Genomic DNA, 22,928 nt, shown 5'->3' with positions numbered 1-22,928 from the left:
AGTGTAATGAAAGACACAAGTGATACTCAAGCATATGTAGGCAAGAATACTTAAACTATATAGATGCATACAGGACATGTCTCATGTTACTGATGTGTAACTGGAGCCATGTTAACGGACTAAATATAATTGTGGGATACATTTCTGCCAAGAAAAAACTTTTGCATAATTCATGTCAGTGATTCTTGTTCAACTTTAACAAGCGAGTAAAATGGGATTTGTGGAACTAGACCAACCAGATATGAAAAGCTGTTTCAACATTTCAGGGCAGAATTATTCACACTGGTCATACACACAATACTGGTCAAAATCACTGAATCGGATATCTTAAAAAAATATATATCAAAAAAAATCTGATACCATCCAAAAATTTCACATAAATGCTCCACTAGGCAAATTTTATATGAATGTGGGCTGTTTATTTAATATTTATTGGAGCAGAATATTTGTTAAACAGTTGGAGCATTATCTTTTTGAAATAGCTGCTAATGGGTAAGTGATAAATGCATGCGTTTTAACAACTAAGTGATTTAAAATGTTGGTATTGCTATGGGACAAATAATTCTGTCATTGCACAACTGAGCAATGTAGCTCCCATTTCCTAATTTTGCAGTTTCTGTGTTTTTCCAATAGTCGTAGATATTTGTGTAAATATGGTGTTTTTAATGGTAATTATTGTTAATTGTCAATGCAACATTGACTCTCACCTGGCTGGTACCTCGATGTTTGAGATGGCATAGAAGTACTTGAGCAGGTTGTCTCTCTGGACATATGTGCCTCCAAGGGCCGGCCTGAGAAGCCTCAACCTAAGGTTGGTGAAGGTGAAGAAGTCCTTCAATCCCTTCATACTTTCCATGCGAGTGTACAGATTGTCCATGTTCTGTAGCCGAGCTCCGGCAAACACAGCAAAGCGTGCCCGCACCTCAAACTTAACATTCTTGTCATTCTTGGAACCGACCCAACGCGAGTACTGCTCAGTGCAGATGACCTTTGTGATGTTGGCAGGTGAAAGGTCACGCACGCGCTTGGGTGGCATGTTGAAGGCGTCCAGACAGTCGTCGGCATAGAACTGGTAGGGCTGCCAGGAGCGCCCGTGGTCCATGGATTTATCCAGCACCATGATAGTGGGACGACCGTACTCAAAGGTGATCAGGACGTCGTCTGTGAGCTCCAGACTCTTGTTCCAAGACATAGTAATGTTAGCCAGCAGGGGCTCTGGGTGGCGTCTCCATGTGACCGTCTGCCAGTAAGTGATTAGGCCGTTGCGTTCACGATCCTGCATCAGCTGAGGAGGATGAGCTAAGTCTGGGTTGGAGGCGTCGCACTCATCACTGCACAGGTATGGGTTCTCCTAAAACAGAGAGGGACACAAAGAAGTACAATCAGCCAGGGTTTAAAGTCAAAGAATGACCATGACCAATAGTATAACAAACCATTATTACCTAGTCAAAAAACTGTCATCTCCTTCTGATTGAGCAACAACCAACCCCTTCCTCTGCCCCTTGGCCCTTAGTTAAAGGAAGTAGTGGTTAAAATCCACCCCTAAAATATTTGACACCCCCTTCTAGAAAGTAAATGTCATCGGCAGCTGCTTCATGTTTTTCTGGAGATTCGGCAATCTTTGTTTGAAGGGCTAATTAGCCCTTACATTTCACTCACCCCTCGACCTCAACAATGATCTGGTCATCCTGCACCTACGTGTGAACGAGCAAAACAGAGGGGGGTGGGGCTCAGTGGTCAGGGGGAGAAATGAGTGAAGTGGGATTGAGCCAAAAGATGTGCGCATTCTTTTGTGCAGTCTAGTTCTTCTCCAAAACACCGACATTGTGCTTTTCTAAACGAGAAGTAACTTTAACTCCTGACCAAGGGCACCACAGAGGGACAGAGAGCTTTAAAGGAAACTTGCCAAACAACAACACAACAGGAAGTGTGAAGGTCAAGAGGATCATGCATCATCACTGTCTTTGCATAGACAGCAGAGTGCTGCTGCACTTTTAACTCCAGAGAATTGATCCCTCTCTTTTAGCGATGCCAAGACTTTCAAGCCATGGTTTCTCTGCTCGACTCGCAAGTCAACGGGATTATTCACGCGTCCCACGGGGAGCTACGGGCCTTTCTCCCCCTGCCTCTGCCTTTCTGTGCAGAGATCTCACGCCACATATTGTCCTTGCCCTCAAATTAAAATAATCGCTATTCAGATTCCCAAATATCCATGCGAGAGTGAACATTTGTTCCTGTACCTCTAACCTTGTCCCTGTAAATAATACTGTATGTAATTAACTCGTCTTCCAGATTAGTATGTAAACAAGTCAAGTTTTTTTGTATGGCACCTTTCGAAGATATAAAACCACAAAGTGCTTTATAATCAAAACAACGTAGCATCCAATCAAGTATGAGGATTAAAAGCAATTATGCTGTCATTAAAGTTTTGCTTAAATGTAAAAATAAAACCAGAGTGATTGAAGACACAGCAGACTTTTCCATAATAAACAGTGAATGAACTTTCTCTGACTTTACCAAAGTCATGCAAACAGGGAAATATTAAAGCAAATAACGCTATGAGCAGATTTTGTGTTACAATGTCCAATTTCTTTATTTTCTTCTTCTTCTTTTTTTTTGACAGAAGCCCGAGGGGGTGGTGTTTGTTCTGCCCATAACTTTTGATCAAAAGTTTTCCTGGCCCTTCATCTAAATTTAGTTTCTATTTCCAGGTCCCAGAATCCATCACTCCAGTTTCCTGTACCTCCTCATGTTGACACATTTTCAGACATTTTAGTCTCGCTGATGTAGCTCAGTGTTGTTGTGAGCCAGCTGTCTGACATCTGCATCACCTCAGAGTTGTAATATTTACACAAAGAAATCCCACGGATCCACACGGTCAGCTCACCTGCTGATCTAACATTGTTGAGATAGTATCACATAAACAAATCTGATCTCATCAGGGTTCATTATTATCTACAATATTTACTCAAATCATATCAAAAGTGTTCTTATTATTCTTTTACACAGTCAATGACTTCTTTTTTATGTATTTTACTGTCTATAATGTAGTCTCAGCATTAAAATCCAAGTCCCAAAGCTGTCGTTTCTTACACAGTAGAGCTATTTCTTAATCTGTTCAATATTTTTTTATAAAGAAAAAAAAAAAAAAAACTTTAAATGTAGGAGGTAAATGTTATTTACACGAATAATTAGCTCTGTTTTATATTCTCGTGCAGTAACTTATTACATTTAACAGCTGATGTTATTATTATTTCATTTATTTGGAGTCTTATAGTCTCTGGATTTCACTGCATTCTGCTTAACAAACTCTTGATGGAGTGCAGTGTATAAATATCTTGTTTTTTTTGTCTTCCTTTTTTTGCACCATCACCTGCTCCCTCCTCTCAGGCTTCTTCTCCTTTCTGTTTTGCTTTTATTATTTTGTCTGTCTTATTACTTCTAACCGTAGAGTTTAAGAACGTGACCAGTAAAGCCTTTTTTGGTAAGGCGATGCTAATTAAGTTGACAGCAGTAAGAATATTTTTAGAATTTTGGGAATTTTTTTTTAAGTATTATTATACAAAGGACAAAGAAGTGGTATAAATAGTCCTTAAGGAAAGCATACACGTAAAAACCATTTGACCTACATATGACAAATATATGAACAACAGTAGCTTGTTGCATTTTACGATTTTTCACATTACTTAGAAACTTGCTGCTTTTATCAAGTGACATCTACATACACATTTAGAAATAAAAATGCTAAGTAGAACTATATAAGGTTCTTTGGCTTGTCCTCATAGGAGAACCCTTTTTGGCTCCAGGTAGAACCTTTTTTATAAAGGTTCCATCTAGAGCCCTTTTAAAACCCTTTATTCAGGAAAGGGTTTTTCAGAAGCAAATGCTTCCAGATAGAACCTCAGCCCTTGTAGAAGGACCCTTTTGGAACCCTTATTTCGAAGAGTGTAATGTTTAGGTTGTAATAAACTCTGATCACATGTATCCTCAGCAAACACGTGTCAAAGAGAGAGAGAGAGAATGTTTTTCAAGCTGTTATACCAAGGCTTTTCTTGCTTTTATTAGACACGGCACTTGTGCGGGGATGACGTGCAGCAAAGGACTGAGGTCAGAACTGAACCTCGACCACTGGAGAGGACTCGCTGCTCTTCAGGCTTCTGCTACAACCAGGTGAGATACACGTACCCTGGACCGAGAACCTTATTATTACTCATTGTCCACAGTTTTATCCTCCACTTGAGGGTCTCGGGGACATTTATTCGGATTGTGGGATGAAGCCCGAGCATCCAAAGAGAACCATACGTACACACAAAGGGAGAACATGCAAATTCTGCAAAGAGAAAGGTCCTTAGTTGAACTGGCATCCAAAACCTACTCAACAACACTTTAAAATTTCACTTATTTAAACTATGAATATGAATCAGAGCACACACTTGATTGATGTGGAAGATGTAGTAGAAGTAGTATCAAAGCAAAGGAAGACAGCAGTGATTAAGACTAAAGAAGAAGATGAGACACTTGAAAAGTAATAATCAATCCAATCAAATTATAATATTAGGCTACAACTATCTCAATTAGGTATATTACCCCAGCATTTTTTAAATGACCATTTCCAACGACTGGAGGCTGAGTGTGTGTGTCTTCACCTCTTTGTCATTATAGTCATTAAATTTTAGTTTTAATGCGAATGGAAACGGCAGCAATTTAAAAAAGGATGTGATTTTTTGCAGCTTCATTTATCCCCTTATTAGAGTGATGCAGCAAATTAACTAACCATAATGACTGCCTATTTAACCATTAATTAAATTAAAGCCATGACTGAGATACTGCAATTACACATTAATGTAATGAAGTGTTGCCACTGCTTCAGTTCAGCACAGCAGAATTAGATCATGGTGACATTTAAGTGATAGTCCGACCAGCAAACACTCAATGGGAGACCTTAAAGTTGGCTGTAAATAGTTTGTACTTCTGCGCTTGATGGGGAAATGGTTGATGTCGTCAGCAGGAGGCGAGCTCTCGTACATGTGCGAACCCACACGTGCTCGCTAATGAGAGTTGTGCATAATGGATATGCTGCAAGTTGTGTGTATTCAGCCATATTGCACACAAACACAGCTGTGTTTATCATATGGTGCAGGCGCAGAGAATGTAGATGAACAAAATGAAGTCATTTAAAGTGTTTATTTGGATGTTTTCATACTTTTTCAGTACGTTCTTTGAAATTTGAAACAAACTTTCTACTGGCCTATATGAGCTTGGCTACCCAAGCTGATGAACTTGGGTTCAGACAAATATATTTCAATTGGATTGAATGATTTGGGGAAAAATATCTATGTACATACATTAACTTGTTTTTATGGTCAAAAACTTCCTAATTGCTGTAAATGAGCCGATAGAAATCTCTCCTCACTGAAGCTCTCCTCAGCTCTTTCAGACTGAAATCTCTTAAGAACTAAAATATATTATTGTTTGTAACGTGTATTGTGTTTTTGAAGTGTCATTGAACATAGAACAATCAATAATATAGTGATTTAATTGCAGCCTTTGCATGCGATTTGCTAATTGCGTTATTTTCAAATTGAGATTTTGGTTCACTAACATCCAGCTGCGGCCTGCGGCAGCTCACTGCACACGCGCCGATCACGGCACACTCCCTGATTTGGGTTAGGATTAGGATTTGGGATTATAAATGGGGCAGGTCATGAGTGTGGGGGGGGGGGTGCGGTGTGAGTTGCAGATATGCTATGAGTGGCCACAGACCACAGCAGGACACCTCTCTTTTGATTTGGAGGTGATTACTTGTGCAGCCCTAGTTGGAGTTTGTCATGTTGGCTGAGCCGACCTGAGAATGTGTGGAGCTGTATGTCTTTTCATTTTATATCCACGCGTGCAATGAAGGTCATTTACACAGCATGTGTCTGTAAAAAGGGGGAACGAGCGGTTACCATGGTAAAAGTGACACAAACTCATTGGAGCTTGGGTCTTGTTTTGGTTAGACTGGATTAGTCTTGTCTCAAGTTCAAGTTAAACAGAAAAGTGCGTCCTGTGCAGTACTCTAATGCCTACAGAGGATTTTTGGATGGAGTATCACCTCAAACAGCAGTTTCTTCTTTATGATCTAAGCTCTAACGTGAAAGCAATACTGCATCATATCAATATACTGTGCAAGCTCAGATCATGTGTCACCGCTTCTTTGCAGTCGTTCACTGTTTTTTCCTCCACGTCTTTTGCCAAGGAGCAGCATCTGCCGACGTTACCGCCTTTTGAACAGAGTCATTGGGGCTGTACCTAGGGAAAGGGGGCAGTCACTCAAAACCCGCTGTAGTGATCTAATAACAAAGGCAAAAGTTACAATCCTGCAAGGCTGAGATTATAAATCATCTGATATATGGTGACAACACGGGAGAGGAGAGAAAACTCCAAACATAAGCAAAGCCCGAGCCTTTGCTGAGGGAAGCTGTACGGCACAGAAGAGCCTATACATGACCATTATGCATGTGAAGACGCAGCAACTGAAACTATACTATCTTTATCCCCCCCAAAAAATGCACATAATCTGTCTCTTTCTTCACCAGAATGACACAGCGTATTGGGTAACACAGTTATCTCCCTTGCACTGTCTCGGATAGAGATCACTGTCAGAGCAAACACACTTAGGATGATAATCTACAATACTCATAAGCAAGTGCAACCAGGAAAGATAATAATAATTAGATAAGTGGGCAGGGGGGTGTAGTGAAAGTGAGACGCTGCTTTTATTCAAAAGCTGCTCTGTAGTTAAGTGTAGCGGCCCTGCTGTCTTTGTGCTCTCTACCGTGGCGTCCCGTGACCTTACTACAGACACACACAAGACTGGATTAGTCGTCTGCCGTCTTACAAATCCTATTGAAAATGATCACACTATTCCACACACAATGGAAACGGCAGGCTTGCTCCAGGAATTGTGCGTGTGTGTTTGTGTCGAAGGTGGGGCTCGGCAGTAATTCAATAACAACACGTTTTCTTCGTTATCAATAGAAAACGGCACAAATTATATCGATACCACGCGAATGTTACACCTCAGGTTTGTGAAATGTGTCACTGTCCATTAAGAGGATTTACTCAGGAGCAAAAATTACACATTATGATAAAGTTTTGTCCATGCCGTCCAGCTGTAGTTTGAATTAAACATTAAAGGAGTCTCGTCACTTTGTTGAGACCAAAAGCTGCTCTTCATCTGTCTGCTCTGACCTTTTGAGTTTTAGCTGCGGCAGAGGTGACGTGTACTGCATGTGCCGTTACATACTGTAGGCTCGATGATTTTTGATCCCTCCTGAGAGATTTATGTGTGAGGTTACGTTTAAGCCCTTTGTGTGCCCTGTCCTCCTTATCCTGCTCTGTCCGCTGCCACTACTCTGCCCCGCTCCAGTGTATCTGTTCCATGTAAACACACTCTCACTCGGTCACACTTCCACACAGACAGACACACAAAAACACACACACACACACATGCAGAGACTGAGCCAACTGCTGCGGCAGGTGGCCCGCGCCGCTAAGCCCCTCCAGCAATTATTCTCGCCGGAATCCCGTCTCCACGACAACGGTCACCATGATGCCCCCCCCCACCGCCCCACCCCCCCAGCCATGAGTTACTTCCTTGTTGTCACTCGCGGAACAACAATGTGATTCTTAACATCTCATTAATAACTTCTCAAGTGTGATATAGTTTGACTACCTCGGACTACCTCATTTTATTTTGATATCCTGTGACCTGAAAAATCGTTTACAAGTCGTATATTTCAAGGTTTTTTGAACACAATGGCAGCAAACGAAGCATTACTGTTTGCCTATGAAAATATAAAGCTGCCACGATAAAGCACAAAGAAATCTGTGCTCTGCTTGTTGTCCCGACTCTACCTCTCGCTTTTATGACTGTTTTCCCGTCCCCCCCAAAACTTTTTTTTAAGTCATCACCTCTCTTTATTTCTTCCTCCTCTTATATAAGTTTCTAAGTTATATTGCCAGCAAGGGGAATAAAGGTAAGGACGCACACTCAGAGAATACAATTTATTTTGTTTTGGTGAAACATCAAATGAAATGACCTTCCCATTAAAAAGGCCACAGAGGGGAAGAGGAAAGGATATTGCTTTTTCACTTATAACGTTAATCTTTTATTATGTTGGAATGTTTTTCCATCATACTGGAAATTCTTGTTATCCTGTGAAGATTCATTGTGTGTGTTTGTGTGTGTGTGTTTGTGTGTGGCAGTGTCAGTGTTTGCACTGTACAGTATGTGTGTGTATTTCGGTGTGCGCCTCCGACTTTAGTACATGTGTAAATTATAAATCTGCCTTTTGATTTTTATGACCTCAAACACTAAGTATTCACCAGCTGTAAAATGTCTTGCTCACTAAACAGCAGTTGACACGTATAAATGTGTGTGTGTGTGTGTGCAAGCAAAAGTAAATGTTAACGGGGGAATGAATGATTCTGTTAGAGGAGGACAGAGCGGGGGACAAGAGGCCATACTTTGTCCTTTCACCAATACATGATCAGGCTGGATAAAATAGTTACAAAGCTCATCACAATAAACATTTTCACATCAGTATTTATCATTATTATCTGGCAGGTTATAAAAAAACAATTCGTTGTCTGTCTTTTCAACTGAATTAGGACCATTTTGCACCACTGAATCCAAAAATGACATCCATTTTTATCAGTCATGTTTTTATGCTAATTTGATTTTAAGAAATCCGATCTTCTGACTACATTGATTACATTTTTGTGACATTATCAGTTGATTTCCGTTATTATTTCTCATCCAAAAAAGGTTTTAGGAGAAAAAACAGATTCCTGTTAGGAACAATGGTGTATTCACCGCAGCTGTAGCAGAATACGTCAGGCTTATTTTTGCAAGATCTTGTAGTGGAAGCCATTTCATTCACTTGTAATATATATATAAAAAAAACAATTAGTCATAAGTTGGCACATGCAAAATCTTCATAATTTGTTAATTGCAAGAAATATAAAAGAATTTTGCATCATATGACGTGAAATTACCCGTACATGTAAACAAATACATTAAAAAACATGTATGTAGCTTTGTTCAGAAAGTTGACCTGATTGAGCAAAACCAATGTGACTTTTGGATTCAGCACATCAAAATGATCCTAAATCAGCTAAAAAAAACTTAAACAATACGTTTGGTGTTGACTAGGGTTTGTTAAAGGCAGATATTTTTGCTTTTAAAACCTGTTATAAATGAGTAAATTGTTTAACTGTGTAACCCAGAAATATTTCACACATCTGAGGTAAAACTTTGAAAGCGATTACACGTTTTATACCTCCAAAATGTGTGTGTGCACATTATATCTATAGCTATATATTGAACCTGAAGAAATTTATATCGTTATTGAATTACTGCCCAGGCATTAGTGAGTGCACTGTACAAAGGAAATATCAGAGAGTTATTGTTACTGAATTCAGGTAAAAGCTTTTTTTATTGAGGCCCTGCTGTTGAATCTAAACTAATCATAGAGGAGAGGACATTTATACAAAGGCAGACACACGGAGTTTATGAAGTTTGACTTTAATCTCTTGAGACGATTGATAAGAGACGTGCGTCAGAGCTTTTTATATCATGTCCTCCTTGTTTTTGTCAGAGTGATTTGGCATGACCTAGCATGTCGCAGATCGAGCAAAATTGTTTTTTTTATTTGTTGTTTTTTTAAATAACAAAAACTCTTTGCCTTCACTGTCAACGTTCAGTCAGAACTTCTGCTGTGTTGTGATCATAGTTAGGAAATCTATAGCTTTGAGCTGGCGTTACAGACGTCTGGCTGACACTCACTTCTTTCTAATCCCACGCTAACCTCTTTTTCCTCCATTTTTTAAATTATTGTTTTTAACGTTTTTGGCTGTGGCTCCGACTCCTGTGACATCATTTAAAGCTTACCTTTCTTGCATTTTTACACTTTTCTTTTGTAATCTTAAATTGCTCCTAATAAGCGTATGTCACCTTAAAACGTAATATAAACCCACTAGGTTTTGAAACACATCATTATTTAATTATCATATTATTATGATAAAAGTATGACCAATTAAATTATTCGGACCGTATAAAATAATTGGCAGAGCTTCCTGTCTGTCATCTGTCGCGCACCTCGCCGATGGCTGTCACGGCTTGCGAGTCGCGCGCATCTCTGACAGAGCAGTGTTGCCAACGTGGCGAGGGACTTTTTGTGGTGTTTGGAGACTCTCACGTGCAGTTACTGTGCTCAACAAGCACCGTGTGTTGCCTGGATACCCTCCCAAAGCACGGTAGCCTCCGCAGTCCCAGACTAAAGTCAGAGCAGAGAGGAGAACCTCAGCACTCCGCGTCCAGGATGCAGCCCCCCGGGTGGGTCTTTGAGGGAGGTGGAGTTGATCAAATTTTTACTAAGTGCTGTGAGACATGCAAGAAAGGTAAGTATAGCTTTAAGGCAACTGACGGTATCAGATATTATTGAGCTTCAAACGGCTCCATACGAGTTTCTTCTACACACGCAGGTCTATAAAAAAACCACTTTGATGTGTAAAATCAGTGCACTTTCCCTTTGAGTATCTGGACTGGTTTGACAGTGTTTAAGGAAAACGCTGGTATTCTCTCTGGCGTTTCTCCATACTTTGTACTCGAGAAGAATCATTGTCGTTCTTTGGTCATGATACGTTGTATCCACTTTTTTTGTGTGTGCAGATGTCGTGGGTAATTTCAACTCCAGTAAGAACATCACTTGGGGGGCAAAGTGCACAAGTTTCTCTCGCAAACTTTAAATGAACAGAATCGTCATCTCAAACATTTGCTTTTGAGTCGGACCAAAAGTAAACACGACGTATTCCCCTGGAAATCTTTGCAGAAAAGTATTTCAAAAAGTATTTTTGGAAAGTATCATGTCCTTTTCCCCCTAAAACACATCGTTGTTGACAGAGTGTGGCAGTGGAAACAGCTGAAATAATCTCAAATATCTACAGACACTGTCATGGGACAACTTCCTGTTTCCTTTCCTCTTTGCTCTCATCTCTGTTTCCCAAATATCTGCAACTGAGGCACTGTCATGAACTGTTGTCAAAAGTGACAATACATATGACCTGTATCACCAAACAGCTGTCGGCCCTGTGATCCCGACTGGTGCGACACGGCGGCTTCCCAAATTCTCCTCGCTCTGTCTCAGCCGCTGCAGCCAATCCCTCTTAGAATCACCTGAGTCAGAGATAAATCTCACTTATAACTATTCTCCTGTTTCTGCCAACACATCTAAACACTCACTGATCACTTTCATCTGTGTCCTTAAGGGGAAACGAATCACGTCATTACATCACCATAGCATTCACCTCCTCCTTTACTCTCTCTCTCTTTGTCACTTTACTCTGGTTGTCGTTCTCTCCCGTCTCTGTCTCTTTGTTGATTATGTCCGACACTATCAGACCTGCTCGTGCTGCGAGTCCACGTTCACCTGAGCTATCTTTTACACCAGCGAGGTGTGCATCAGCAACGGCCCACTGCTGGGTGTGGGTGGCCCTTTTGGGCGGCCTTGATGGCTCACCACTGGGCAGTTGCATGCAGTAGGACTACACCAGGCAGGGAGTATGAGGTATGGCCATAGGCCCAGTCTGAGAAGCACTGATTCACACTACCAGCTGCCATTTCCTCCTTCTTCCTGCATGCTCCCCTTCCGCTGCTGCGCCGTTTCTCTCTCTCTTCTCAAGTCTATTTTTAGAGCTGGCTGATTTCTACTTTCTAAAATGGGCAAATGTGTTGTTGAACAGGAAGGTGTGTGTGTGTGTGTTTTGTCTTTCTTGGACATACTACTGTGCGCCGTGCACAAGCCTCACGCGCCTTCTGCTCCCTGTTTAGTGTCACCGTACATTCCTGTACACGTGCACGCATCCCATTTGCATTTGGCTCCTCTCTGTTCTTGTCCTCAAGGGAGACGATTGATTGAAGGTTTCTGTTCAAAACCAAAAACAGCAAATCCTTTTTTTTTTTTTTTTGAATGCAGCGTTTTCACATCGACACAGTGTGTGCTGTGGAACTGTGGTCTGATTTCATCTTTCTGCTTAGCTAAGCTTGGATCTTCCTCACCTCTCCCTCATCATTAGCTATCCCCCTCTGCAACATACTGCCTCACCCCCTCCCCTCCAACCTCCTTACTCCATCATCCTCAACTGCAAGCTAAGACTATAGTAGCTAGCATAAAAAAAAAAAAGAAACTACAAAGAAACTACTGAAGCTCCGAACGCAGCGCGCGTGACAGTAGCGCCTTTGTCAAAGTGCTGGAAGCCCGTTCTGTTTAAAGAAGCCAACGTGCTGGCCTGTTTGGCTGAGGAGAAGAGATGCTGCATTCCCTGGGAGCAAGAGTGATAAATAGAGTAGAAGAAATGCATCCCTGTGGAGATGGAGAGACTAAAACTACTGTAAACCAATGCAAGCAGGAGAAGCTTCATTATGCCTCAACGTCAGAACCCCCAAAACTAAATTCTCCCATAGTTTTTTTTTAGGAACACACTGTAGCACTCATAGGGGAGAGAAGGAGGGGGGGGGATTATTTTGCATCTTCCGCAGTATGTCTCAAGTCTTATTAAGGATGAGCAGCTCTGCGCGCCGGGTGATGCAGTCTTTTTTTTTTTTTTTTTCATTGCCCTGACTTTCCTTTCACTTATGGGATTGCCGAATGAGTGAGTGAATGTAAATGTACACCAATTAGATAAGAAGTCGGCTTTTCTGCAAAGCTGCCAAAATCCGAGGGGCAAGAGGAAGAGGGGGAAAATTGCAGCTTGCCTGAAAATAAATGATCTGTATACCAATAACCCTTTACCACTGCCGCCTCACCGGTGTGTCCAGAAGAGAGAGTTAGAAACGATGCTGAAAACCTCGATTCTCTGCTGAAGTGAAGTGCGTTCAAATGATTTCACCCCGAGAAGTTGGAATGTTGTTTAGCAGTTTAGTAGAGATTTTAAGTTTGTTGCATGCAACAAAAAATATAGGTTATATTGTACTGCCAAAGGTGTTTTAAATTAGACTTAAAACTGTCATGTTTAGATTTAAAATACAAAGAATCAAACCAAGTCACAAAAAAGTTCACACAGTGCTGATCGGCTCCACACGACTCTCTGCGTTTCTCACTATAGCAGTGTATAGATCTTATGTCACACTGCGACATTCCCGCCCTGCACACAGGAAGTGATTCATTTTACATCAAGGCAGATGGGGGGGCGGGGGCAACAGCAATGTTGCACTAATGAAGCATTATGGCTGCAAACCGGTTGGAATATGACGTTGGAAAGTGCCCTCAAAAATGTTCACAAGTGGCTTCTACTGTTTAAAAAAAACCCAGTTCCACAGATGGATGGGATAAACTTTTCTTGCCCCTGCACAGCGAGTGCATACAAACAAATGCTCCCTCAGTCAGGCCGAACAGTTTTGCTGGACAGAGCCTGTCTTCAGATAAAAGACGCAGCATACAAATAGTGTGTCGTCGTTTCTGATCAGCAAGGCCAAACGGGAAGAATAATAACAACATAAAGCAACAACAAAAAATCTCCACCTTTAAACCTGCCCTGCTTGCTCATTATATGGGACTTTGAGTCTGACGTCCATTATAAACTTCCATCTCTCTGCTTCTTCTCTAAATCCCTCACTGGTGCACTGTGGTGCCTGCTGGTTCAAGCCCCACAGCCACAGACGACCTGAGAGGAACCCAAACTTTCCACTGTAAAGACGCTGTCCGATCTCAAAGTGCTGACTAAGACCAGACTCCTTCCTGTCCCACCCTGTATCCCTCGCTTTCTTTCGCTCTCGTCAGCTGGGCAGCAAACCCTGGATCCTTTGGATGGAGCAACGCTGGCCAACCCTTGTAAGGAAGCCCATTAAGGAGCCCATCAATATTTCATCATTGCTCACTCAGAAACATAGTTATAGAAGTTTCCAGGCCAGGACCATTAGGGGGCAGACGTCAATACGTTATGGCAGCAAGCCTCTCACTCTTCACTTCCCCAACCCCCCCACACCCACCCCCACCTTTCTTTGCCTCCGTCCGTCTCCCCTCTCAAGAGAAGTCATCGGAGAAGCTTTCTGAAGACGACAGTGGTTTCCGCTACCTCTACATTAAACAAATCATTAACCATTAGGTATCCAACGAGCACAATATCCTTTCCTGCTCCTGTCAGATGACCCTAACTACTTTTATCAGTCTCAGTGAGAGGAAGGGCAGGAGACTGGAGGGGAGGATTGTTTGTGAACATCTGTTTTCACATAACAAATCCTGAGTAACACAAAGAGCTAATTAACAACACGGAGTGTGATTGATTCATGTGATGCAATGTGATGGAGACAGACTTAAACACTTGTGAAATTTTAAACTCACGACTCCTGCGGTGAGTCCAGCACGTTCTGTAATTGCCAGCTCAATGAGCGGACATGGACGCTCGCTCGCTCGCTGTCGAATATAAAACTTTCCTCAGAAGACGCAGGGTGAAGCTTAATTGCAGTCTTCTCAGGATTACAATGATTTTATAACCCTTGTTTCAAATTATTACACCTACATTAACTGGGATGGGAACTAGCCTGCAGGCTTAAGTGTGTGTTAAATATTGCTGTGGCAGACATTTTAATGAGTTTTCCTCCCGCTCACCCTTCACTGTCCTTGGAACTAAAAGGTCCTGCTATTTAACCAGAGGAAATGTGAGGTCCTCTAAAGCCCAAATCAAACCGGATCCAATTAATGCCAAGTCCACATTAATGTAAACAACACCTCCAGAGCTCTCCGAGGGTGTTAACAGCCACGCCAAGTTATTACACTTACAGTACATCATCCTTTTTTAGATCTCTGTGGCTTTTATGGTGTGAATCCTCCTCTGATTTGAAGTTGACCATTTATCTGTCACTACTTTTTATATATTGTCACACTAGCATAACTGTGATTCCTCAAATTATGTTGCTTTTTATGCTCTTACCTATATATTTAATTCGTTTTTTCTTCTGCACACATTACATGAAACATGTCTAGATTATGTATAAACTTTTTTTGTAATATTATCCATAATAGGTTTATATTTTAAAGTGAATAATTGAATTAAAAAAAGTATGCTTATTCAGCTGCATCAACTCACCAGAGTGCAAAACCTCTCCGGGGGGTTTCCACACGTGATTCCGGGTGGATCTACCTTGATCCGCATGTAGTCTTTCATGGACGCGGATTTGGGCTGGCACGCGTAATGCTCCCACACTGAGCCCTCATCCGTGCTCACCAGGGACTTGCACAGTTCGTACTGGCCTAGAGTGGAGGCCACACAGTGCAGGAGCAACAGTAACACGGCCTGGAGGAGCATGGCAGGCTGGGGGAGTGTTTGGAGCGAGGTCCGGCGCAGGGTGAGGGGGCCACGGAGCTCAGAGGAGAGGTGACGCGCATGGAGTGGTGGTCATGAGGAAATGGTGGACATATCCTATACCACCATTACTTTGAATGGACTCGCCTCCAGGTTCATAAATTCCCTGAATGGCAGGAAAAACACAGTATCGGCAACTTTGGCTCAGTGTCTCTTCATAAATATTGACGGCTCATGCAGAGCCCAGATACTTTGCTGATTGGAAGACTGACTTCCCGAGGATGATGGGCGGTGGATGGAGAGGCGGATAATGTTACAGAGATTGTTCTTGCTGGCATACACTTTAACCATAGTGTTGCAGGGAGTGTGAGTGTGGGAGCGTCAGCGGGGATCCATGTCTCAGAGAACGGCGTCCTGCGGGCAAAGAGTGGCGCAGGTCGGGCAGGGTGACGGAGAAGTCGCCGTGTCCTCAGGTGCATCCATTGGACTGAGCTCCTGTGATTGTCCTAGAGGAAAAAAAAAAAAAAAGAGAGTTAGTGCGTTGGTTAATGACTCGTCATGCATTCATCACAACATTAATCTTACTGTTAATGCAAGAATAATGAAGTGAAGATGAAATCATGCGCACTGCTCGACTTTTTTTGATGTTGGATGATGCTGGACTTTTGAATATAGTGTTAATATAAATATAAATATATTATTATTTAGTGAGTTGCGTCTCAGATCATGCGGTCATCGTCAAAGTGAATGCGTGTCACTCACTTTGTGTCAATCACAAAAGGTCAGAGATGAGTTCTTCCTGTCACTCACACCTTTGGCGCAGTCGTTGACATTAAATGAACAGAGCGCCACATTAAAAAACGCAATAAAGACGCAGCAACGTGTGGATGAACTTGTGCGTAAAAACACGTGCTTCTGCCGCCGCCGGTTTGTGTGTATGTGTGTGTGTGTGTGTGAGAGAGAGAGAGAGAGAGTTGTAATCGCTCCTGTGTCACTGCTGCTGAAGGTACAGCTGTTGGTGACGTAATAACTCAGTAACTAACTACCGTCCGGATTACTTATTAATTGCGTATTAATTATGTGCTTCAGGTCGTGAAGTTTGTAAAATGTTGTCGTCCACTTAATAATAAACTTTAAGCAGAACAAACTGCAGTGGGATCCGTCGTTGGCAGAGAGGTGTTCACTGCAATTCTAATTCCTTTATTTAAACTGAATATATTAACACATGAAGAAACACAAGGTGACATTCTGTGCTGTGTGGATCCATTGATCACAATCCGACTGTCATCCCACACGAACACAGAAGAAGCCAGGTCCTTGCGCAACCCTGTCCCACGCTTCCCCCGTGGACTCTGTGACTTTAACTTCACTTGTCAAGTGAAGTCGCCAAATTCCATTTCCACAGCCCTGACAGTAACTGTAAGGGTGTGTCGGCTCACCTCAGTAGTGCATCCCATCGCGCACATTACATTATGTTTCTATATTTATATTATGTGTATAAATCCTCAAGAATTACGCACGGATTTGTGCGAAACAGCGCTTCCTCCTGACGTTGTGTGCAGCTCCTCGGTGCTCACACAGATGCATCGTCTTACAGGATGTTTTGTTTATTTTTTTTTTTTAATCTTATCAGATAAAGCACTTACTTCAAACATGCATCCGTGAAAACACCGTCGCCCTCTCTTTGGCCACAAAAAATCCCCTCCGTCCGTCCTCACTGTACTCCCGTGTTCTGCCTGTTTGTTTTTTGCCTTCTCTTCTGTTGGATACTTTTTTTCTTTTTTATATATATATATATATATATAAAAAATAAAATAAATAAAAAGACGACGTGAATGGCTGCGCAGATCGTTGATCGGTGTGTGTCCTAGATCTGGAAACGACAGGGAAACGAGGACCGAAATCCGGGAGTATCAAAAGTATAAAATATTGACTTTGAGGAAAAGCTTGTGCCCGCCCTCCTTCCCCTCTCTCCTCCTACTGTCCCTACTTTACAAGCTCGGGTTTACCCGGGATGCTCAAGGGCAGATGGAGAGAGAGAATAAAGAGGCTTTATGGAAAATATCACCCTCCCTCCTCCTCCTCTCTCTCTCTCCCTCTCTCTTTCTCCCTCCCCCCTTCTCTCTCTCTCTCTCTCTCTCTCTCTCTCTCTCTCTCTCTCTCTCTCTCTCTCTCTCTCTCTCTCTCTCTCTCTAATACCGTGGCTAAATCCTTTACCATCACTTTCAATCACTATCTGAGCTTTTATCTGCTCCAGTCCTGCAGCCTGAACCGGGGCGGTGCAACTTCCCTGCTCCGCTCCGGCTCCAAAGTGTTCCCCACAAGGTCCGGTCTGCAGCCTGCTCTGCTTAAAGGACCAGCAGATAAAACACGGGAGGTGGTGGTGTTGTATTCTCTTCTCCTAATGTGCTCAGATATTTCAAAACAGACTCAGGAAGAAAAAAAAAGGCTACGTAATGGAGGCTGAACTTATTTTCAGTACTGTATATAATGTGTTATAAAGAAGATTGGATTACAAACACACACACACACACACATAATTTTGCACAGCTATTCTTCTGAGGACACTGCATTGACTTGCATTCATTTGGACAGCTTAACCAAACTATAACCAGTTAATGCTTAACCCTAACCTTAAACCTAAGAAACAAGGTTCTGCCCCATAAGGACCAGGTTTTTGTCCTGACAAGATCAGTGTTTATGCCAGAAAGGGTCCTAAAGCGGTTCCAAGTACACACACATACACACACACACACATACACACACACTTTAAATGTTATATTGAGACTTGCATTGCGCCTATGGCTCAATATTCCACTTTATTGTATTGTTTATTCCTTGTAGAATTACCTCAAATTGCCGTATAACATTAAATAACGCAATGTTCTGCAATGTTGTTAACTTTTCCTTTCCTTTGCTCTCTCTCTCTAGTGCGAGGTGTATGAAATCTTTGTTCTCTCCAGGATTATTATGCACAATCATCAGCGGATGAGATTCTTTATGTTCAAGTATAACACTTTCATCCTGTGGCAGAGTGGTGCTGTCCATGGTCCTGAACCTTTCACTTTCCATAATGTCTAATACAGTCGTTCCTAGAGACCGACTCTGGACTTAATTTGGTTTCACGAATACATTTTCAAAACAATGTCCTGACTACCAGTACAGTTAAAACATACTATTAGATGATACGGATGCTTATTTGGCTGCTTTTAGTGTGTAAGACCCCACAGTTCACCAGGCTCTTTTCGTTTAAAATTATTTTCTTTTTACTTTACAGCCAGTACCACTCAGTCTTGTAAATAAGTTGTTGTGTCATTAGTTTGAGCTGTAAACAGAGTCTTATTTACATACTAAAGTTGTAGGCTGTGGGAGAAGTTGTTATTGAGGAGACATGTTTCAGTTACAGGTTAGAATTTAACCTTTGACCTCTACTGCTTTGACTTTGACACATATATTACTTTTATTCAGAGAGAATGAACAGAATTAGCCTCTAGTTGTTTAACTTTTCATCATGTTGCATTCATGTAACCTGAAAGTGAGCAACTCAATCGGTCAGCCAACACCAACATCGCTTGTTGGGGTGTGGCCACATATGCCACGAAGCACACTTCTAACAACACATGATCGCACGCAGCATCAGGTCAGGCGTGAAACAGGCTTCAAACTTGGAAGTTAAATCACTGAATTAACCCTTTAATCTTAGTAGTAGTAGTCTTCTTAGTAGTCTTCTTAGTAGTCTTCTGGTTGCAAAACAAAGGTCGCCACATTTGCCGCCGTTTCTATATACAGTCCAGGTTTTTCGAATCGATAAATTTATATAAAACAATAAGAAATATACTGCTCTCTAATTCATGTAGTTGTGTACCGATGGACAAGTTGTAACTGATGAGAGGTGCTCATAAGTGAACATTTTATTATTTTCGGGGGCTGTGAGTGAAAAAGTTTTTAAATGCCTCATGTCATTGCTTAATAATACCCCCTCTCTCTGTGTGTGGAAGCGTTTGGTATAAAACAAACAATTATTGTCAGAATTTCTGCACCTGTTAATTGAAAATGTCGTCCCCCAATTGCCAAAAACCCAAAGATATTACATTTCTAATATGATTAGACAATGAGATTCAAGCAATTAATCGATTATGAGTGATGTTTATTTCAAGTAAAAAAAAAAACAGTTTTTAAAACAAGATATTTAAAAAATATTCTACACTCCAGTGCATGAGCGCTAATGAAAGTAATGCATGGTTCACAGCATGTGGAGCTTAGAGGAGCAGCTTCAAGATGCATTCAAGAAACTTCTTAAATTTCATCACTTCTGCAGACACACATACAAACGTCTGCGAACTAAATAATTGCTACTACTGCCACCTTGTGACAATGCACCATAAAATGAATTTGTCGTTGAATTAATAATAATTGTGTATCTTTTTAATTTAATAACAAATGCTCACATTAAGTTATTTAATTTTTTATAATCAAATGAATAATTATATGTTCATGCACAACCAGTGCATTTGTTTTTTAATAATTTTCTGTCTGCTGACTAACTGAGGCTGCTCAGGTAGATTATATGTCTGAATGTGGCACACAAAAAGTAAACCCACCTAATTTTGGAAATCACTTACAGTAAGTAACTAACACTCTTCTACTGCCAACATGTGAACAGATGTGTATAATCAGCTCACAGTGAGCCAGGACTCTGTAATTCACACTTCAGAGGTGAATGTCAACCATCTGGGCTTCGATCATTCACACCTCTCCTCAGGTTTTATGGCAACACGAGAAAAAAGAGGCCAAAAGACAAGTGGGGCAGCGGAAGAAAGAGACGTATGATTCACAGGAAATGGTGAACCTTTGTATGAAATGCGGACAGTACACCAAGGAGAGGATCGATAGTTTGTCCTTGCCGGGCCTTTCCTCTCATTTCGCATCTTTGAGATGAGTCTTAACCCTTTTTGTACTGTACTGAGGCACTTTAGAGGAGAGGAACCCCTGTTTTATCCCCAGGACTTTGACCAGGGACAGACTGAAAGACAAATTTCTCTCTCAGGGATCAATAAACGCTCACAAATACAGCATTTACGCACGGAACTGTCTTTGATATAGAATAACACTGGCCTTTAATTGACACTGCACGAACAAAGGCGGGGAAATGGGGTCTGCTGAATTAGTCAAATGACGTCTGAGGCTTCAAAGATTCAGAGATTGATATAGAAAAAATAACTGTTGACCTCTTCCTTATCTTCCTCTCACTTTCAATCAGCACAGATTTAGCCATGCATTATCGCTTATTTTATTTAACAAACATTTATTTATTATTACAGCTGTGTGTGATTTTACACTTAACTCACCTGGATGTGCATCAGTAACCTGAGAGAAATGTCAACCCTCATCATGATCGATGAGTGATTTTATATGCAGGAATTCAATTATATCGACCACAATAAGAGCATCAATAACAATAGAATAGCCTGTCTTAACAAGCATGTGTTTAACACCAGTACAGTATTGTAGCACCACAGTGCAGCGTTTGTTGGGATTTGACTGTGCTGCGTATAAGAGCCAAAACTAAACACCATCCATGCTATTTAATTCTGTATCGGTTACACATGAATGTTATATAACTTCTGTGATTTATTTGCAGTGTATATAGAAACCTGCTCTGTAATTCATTCGACTCACTGTAGTGTGCGCAACAAATCTGGAAAGTGGTGCAAAATGTGTGTCAGCGAGTGGCAAAAAAACAACAAAAAACCGAGACCACTTTTTATATTTTTGAGACTCTTCATCTTCCTCTATACTCTTCCTGTCTTTCACTCTCCCCGTGTTTGTGTTTCCGCAGAGGATAGAACTGTTAGCCTAGTCTAGCTGGCAGACCTTGACAAGAAACAAAAAATACGTATACCCTTCATCATGGCAGCCTGCAGAGTTTGGACAAGATTCAGGACAGGCCTCGTACACGTTCTCTCCTTTACTCCTCCTCTCTTTCTATTTGCCAAAAGGATGATGTAAAAGTCAACCTGTGCGGGAGTCACACTCCTGCATAAATCAGTTTAGAACTTTGGAAAGGTCCCAGACAAGTTGTGCATGATCAGAAATGATTCATCTCTCCATTATGACGTGCTATGACAACATGGCTGGGCTTTAAAGGTCCAGTGTATAAAATTCAAATGAAATTATTTTTATTTGACGCTGAAGATAAAGTAACTAAACTAAACTTTTTTATATATATATATATAGATGTACAAGCACCTGATTGTATGACTAGTTTTTATTAGCTAGAATGAGCTTCAGGAGCTGGGTTAACTCTGTAGATGCAGCCATTGTGTGGTGTTTTGATTCTATCTATCTATCTATCTATCTATCTATCTATCTATCTATCTATCTATCTATCTATCTATCTATCTATCTATCTATCTATCTATCTATCTATCTTTTCCCTTCAACCTACTGCAATTATGCATGTGCATGCATGCAATTACAGACACACTCTGTGTAGTGGATGTTGTATAAACCAATATCACAACGGTCCTTGCATCCCTCAGAATATATATATATAGTTCAGCCTCCATTACGTAGCGTTTTTTTTCTCCTGAGTCTATATAAGGCACACCCCCAAATTTTACACACTTGGTTAGGGTTAGCATGACTGTGACTATGAAATCTGTATTTGTGCAGATTTTAAGGTTATAAAGTAAGCTGTGTGGACTTGTACCACCTTTAAAATATATTTCTCCACGTCGATGCTATGGCATCAAAGGAGTTCTCACATGGACAGAACAGTAGCCGTCGTTGGCTCCTTTTTTCCTCCCCTGTGCGTTTTTCTGAGGTGTGTAGATTTATAGTGTGTAGAATTGTTCCCTTTCTATAAGACAACTAAAAGCATTCATTCATTTTTCAGTGTTACAAAAAACCTTGATCATAGCTCTTGCTCGGATAATAAGTAGAAGCGATCAAAAGAATGTAAACACAGTCAGTGTGGGGAATATAATGATTATAGTCTGATCTTGTACCCTACAGGCATCCAAATCTCAGCTATAAAGCAAAAGGCTGTTGTTGGGATTGCTGTTAACCCCTTACATTAGCTATGAATTAGCTATAGAGGGAAGTTATCCAGTGACTTTGTTTGTTTGAAGTTACAGGTGGTGGTTTTTGTCTGTTTTTGTTCCATTTGGCAGATGTATGCTGTATTTTTGTTATTATTTAAAAAAATTTTTTCCTACACATAAAAAAATAAGTGAGAGTGCTAAACTTCTGCAGTTTGTATAAGGACACTGGCTCAAGGCCATTGTGTACCCAAATCTCTGACCGCAGCCAAGTTTTGGAAAATTAAATGCACAGAATATGAAATATCTAACATTTTATGTCTCCACTGCTTTGTGTAAATTGCTATAATCATTTAATTTATCCAATTGTTTTATTTGTTTGTATTTCTAACATTTCTTTTCATTTTTTTTCTATTGTCAGAAAACCTCAGACTACAAAGCACCTGTCACCATGAACATATGATGCTCTTAAAGCAACCAGATGGGTCTTCCAGACAATGAATAAGTGCACACACACACACACACACACACACACACACA

At 41.0% G+C, this 22,928-nt stretch overlaps 1 protein-coding gene across 1 annotated transcript in view; it reads right to left on the bottom strand.

Annotated features, from left to right (window-relative positions):
* ntng2b (netrin g2b) overlaps positions 1–15,348 on the bottom strand; it is a gene marked incomplete at both ends in the record, with an annotated part of 63,605 nt that extends 48,257 nt beyond the window's left edge. The window contains 2 exons of the mRNA XM_083900652.1: positions 708–1,351; positions 15,130–15,348. Coding sequence (XP_083756778.1) covers positions 708–1,351; positions 15,130–15,348 — 863 coding nt within the window. The remainder of the gene's footprint in view (positions 1–707; positions 1,352–15,129) is intronic.
* Positions 15,349–22,928: the final 7,580 nt, after the last annotated feature.

This window comes from Microchirus variegatus (genome assembly GCF_963457635.1).
Source record: "Microchirus variegatus genome assembly, chromosome: 1".
In the NCBI taxonomy this organism is placed as follows: Eukaryota; Metazoa; Chordata; class Actinopteri; order Pleuronectiformes; family Soleidae; genus Microchirus; species Microchirus variegatus.
The sequence above is the reverse complement of the archived record's forward strand: the minus strand, read 5'-3'. Positions and strand labels throughout refer to the sequence as shown.